Below are 3,774 nucleotides of genomic sequence, written 5' to 3'. Positions count from 1 at the left end.
AGGTTCCCTAGCAGGTCAGGTGGGACCTGGATCGCTCTTGACCCAGACACAACCGTTGGCCTCTGAGTGATGGGAGAGTTTTGAACGAAATTTGTTCACCGACTTTGCTTGAACCTCATCCTAATGACACAAATTTTCAATATGGTTTGTTGCTACAAATCTCCTGAGCATCTCCTCCATTTCCATTATGTAACCATAGGTTTCTTTTTAAACCCTATCTCTAATTTTGGCTGTTAAATGCATCACAATCAAGTAAATAAAAGATAGAGCAAACGGTGGCTAAAACTTGATCTGAATTCTGACAAGATGAAGATCACAACCATATCACTTTTATTTGTAAAAGAACAGTACAGAAAAATAATACCTGATCCAAACCATTATTAATGTACAGGAGCAACAAGATCAGAGCAGACATTCTTTAACTAAATCATCCTAACTACTTGCTAACACATGCATTAATCTCGATATCAACCATATCGTTTACGAATTTTTTAGCCTTCTGTGGCTTGAACCACTTTGCACACAAAATATTCATGACAAAGTTTACAAGGCTAAGCACAGCCAATAGCCCGTAGAATAAATCCAGCCTCCCGAGATTAATATTATTTGCCAACCATCCTTTACCGTGTTCGTTCACTGTGACTTTCTTTACAATTGAGACCAGTAAACTGCTGAGGAAAAAACCGAGTGACAGCGTAGTGAGAAAAAGGCCAGTGCTCATAGTTTTCATTCCTTTCGGTGACTGAGTAATGAAGAAATCAAGCTGGCCAGTGTATATGAAGGCTTCCCCTGCGCCTATTAAGAAAAATTGTGGGATCAGGATAAACACACTTATTGGAAGAGTTGTGGCTGCACGTCCTGCGTCTTTCGCAACTGATAGTCTTCTCCTCTCAACTAGTGCTGCTACTCCCATTCCCATAGTTGATAACATTAGACCTATGGCAATTCTTTGTAAATTTGTAAAACCTGTGTTCAAAGTTGAGCTTGCATTTGTTAATCTTACCACATATCCTAAGATGTAACCATAATGTTGATCGAAAATGAAATTATCATCTCCCCTAAATCGTAATACATTTTATTCTGATTAGCTGTACCTGGTTGTCTTTTCCATTTCTTCCAAACTGGCATCACAACGCGGTCATAAACTGCAAGTGTAATTAAAATGGCAGCCACAAAAAAGACAGTGAGAGAGCCTGCTGGGATCTTGAAATTTCCCACTGACCTATTCATGGTCATTGCTTGTTGAACTGAAAAGGTGATCATCTGTGCATATGCAGTCCAGAAAATGATGGTTGTGCCCCAGATTGGCAACAATCGTGCCATCATTTTAACTTCCTCCACTCTTGTTACTGAGCATAGCTTCCAAGGATTCGGAACAAAATCACGACCATTATCTCCTTCTGTGACAATTGCTGCCTTGTCCAAGCAACTGCATGCATGGAAGAAGCTCCGAATCAAAAAACTATGTACTCGCCAATCCATTTTTTACTTGGGAGTACAACAACTGATAAATTAGGAATTTATGACATAATTAACTTAACTGTTTTACCTGTGAAAGTAAACATAAAAAAATACTAAGAAATAAAGAAAGTACAATACTCTAGTTCACATCCTTAGTAGTAGTTAAGGACTTAAGGTCATTACTGTAAGTCAAACTGTATGCATAATTGTTAACCAGAAGGGAAGAACCAAGGAAATAGACATATAGGAACTGAAGTTATATCTTATACGTTTTAGTCTGTAAAAACATGTAAGTTGTCATAATATAGCTAAATAATTCGATGTTATTTCTGAGACCACATTACTTTTGGCTCAAACGAATATTGGAAATAAACAATTTGATAACATGATCTCTTCATTCCTTGTTTATGTGCCCTACATTGTTATTTGTACTGTAACTCTGTAAGCTTGTTATCCAAAAAATAGAACTCACCGAAACTGATCTGTGTGATGAATCCTTAATTCTTCCGGAGAATCCTCATACAAACATTCGATATTACACGGGAGTTCCTCGGTTTTCTTCTTTATAGCAGCTACAACTACCTGCAAAATGCAAACTATGGGGCTTCCAACACTTTTCTTGTACCTGTATCTTCTAGTTCCTGACAAGAATATTAGGATTGCAACTAGCATTGAAAGAGAACAAAGTCCATATCCCAAGCTTCGGTCCACTTGATCTTGTATGTAAACAAGCACTGTAACCGCCATGAAAGTTCCCATGCTGACAAAGAAGAAAAACCTGTTAAAGAAAAAAGCCATTTGTGCCTTCTCCTTCTCGTCTTTTTCGTCAAATTGATCAGTTCCAAATCCCGAAACACTGGACTTGAGGCCACCAGTCCCTAATGCAACAAGATATAAAGCCAAGTATAGTATTCCCATTTGAGACCCACTAGCCTGTTCGCAGATGCTCGTGTCAATAGAGTTGCATGCCGGTGGGCGCAATTGTGGCAGTTTGGTAGATATCGCTAATGCTGCAGTACCCTTAAACATTTAAGAATAGATATATTAAAGCTCAGTTGATAGACTCAGTTAAGTGGAAGTGAGTCAATATATGAGAATTGAGACTCTTAACGAAAGACTCACAAGTGTCTGGATTGAAGCAAAGATTGCAATGGTCTTGTATCTGCCAAGGAAAGAGTCTGCTAAAAAGCCTCCAAGTAAGCACAAGAGAAAAGATGTACCCATAAAATCTGTAACAATATTTGCTGAAGCAGCACTTGGAATATGAAGAATTGCGCCCAGGTATGTAACAAGGTTTACAGCTATCCCCATTGTCGTAAGCCTCTCACATATTTCAATTCCTGTCCAACATTTTATGTGAATCAAAAATTTAAGAGAACATCAAGAGGACCATTTATCAAGAATTTAAGAGAACATCATCATGAGTACTATTTTTCTCCTTCTATTAATTGTGAAGAATAATGTACTAACAAATCAAGGAGAAAAGGGTAACGGGATGAGAATCTCGATAGTTAGTACTGTGTAACTCAAAAAAATCTATATGAAATGAAAGTCTCAACCAAATGCATACAAAAATATTTAAAAGCGTAAGTGTCGATAACTTGTTTATATTTCAAAATATCAACCTTTTTGTTATGTCATCATTTAGTTTTAATGTGGTTATGGCCATCAGTATATTCAGTCAGCTCTGTGATACCTTTGCATTTTTATTAACAGTTTAAATTTTAGCCAAACAGCATGTCCCCTTGATTCGTCTCAACTCAATTACGGAAGAAACTGAATAAGGGGCAGCTGAGCTCGAAAGTTAGATGGTCGTCGGCTAAGAGCTCCAGCTGGCAGTGAAGGCTTGACACTGGTCCAACATAACCTATTTATGATATAAGAAAATCTAACATTTCTCAAGTGATCAATAGCTTTGGCATGTCGTGTACATCAGCATTATGGCATGAAGATTTAACTTGAGCTATGTGAGCCGGGTAGTTTCTGAAACTCAGGTAAGCAAATATACAAACCTAGAATAAGGGCAGCAGGCACCCAACCACCAGTTTTAGACTTGTCTGCAGGGAAACCCTTGTAATCAACAGCATCAGAAACATTCAAACTCATATTTTCCACCTGAATGATATTATTTAAGATATTTAGTATAGCAAGATATAATAAATCAAATTCAATAAGAATCAAGAGATATTGCAGCTAAAAGTTTGTATATAAAGAAACATATTAACCAATTATAGAAGAAATGGATTAGCACAGAAGCCTGGAGAAGCTAAGGAGATACTCAGAAGCTAATGAAATTCTTTTTCTCTACCTTCC

The 3,774-nt window shown here is 37.4% G+C and overlaps 1 protein-coding gene across 1 annotated transcript; it reads right to left on the bottom strand.

The window, feature by feature from the left end:
* Positions 1-333: 333 nt before the first annotated feature.
* On the bottom strand, positions 334-3,774 carry LOC141717007 (protein NRT1/ PTR FAMILY 6.2-like). Its single transcript, XM_074519136.1, has 6 exons — positions 3,687-3,774; positions 3,474-3,576; positions 2,584-2,801; positions 1,934-2,481; positions 1,095-1,429; positions 334-966 (listed from the first exon to the last, which is right to left on the bottom strand). Exons 2-6 carry the CDS (start codon positions 3,565-3,567, stop codon positions 437-439), a joined length of 1,725 nt encoding a protein of 574 aa, XP_074375237.1. The 5' UTR covers positions 3,568-3,576; positions 3,687-3,774; the 3' UTR covers positions 334-436.

The sequence above is a fragment of the Apium graveolens genome, chromosome 4 (genome assembly GCF_009905375.1).
Source record: "Apium graveolens cultivar Ventura chromosome 4, ASM990537v1, whole genome shotgun sequence".
NCBI lineage: Eukaryota > Viridiplantae > Streptophyta > Magnoliopsida > Apiales > Apiaceae > Apium > Apium graveolens.
Note: the sequence above shows the minus strand (reverse complement) of the source record. Positions and strands in the feature narration are given on the sequence as shown.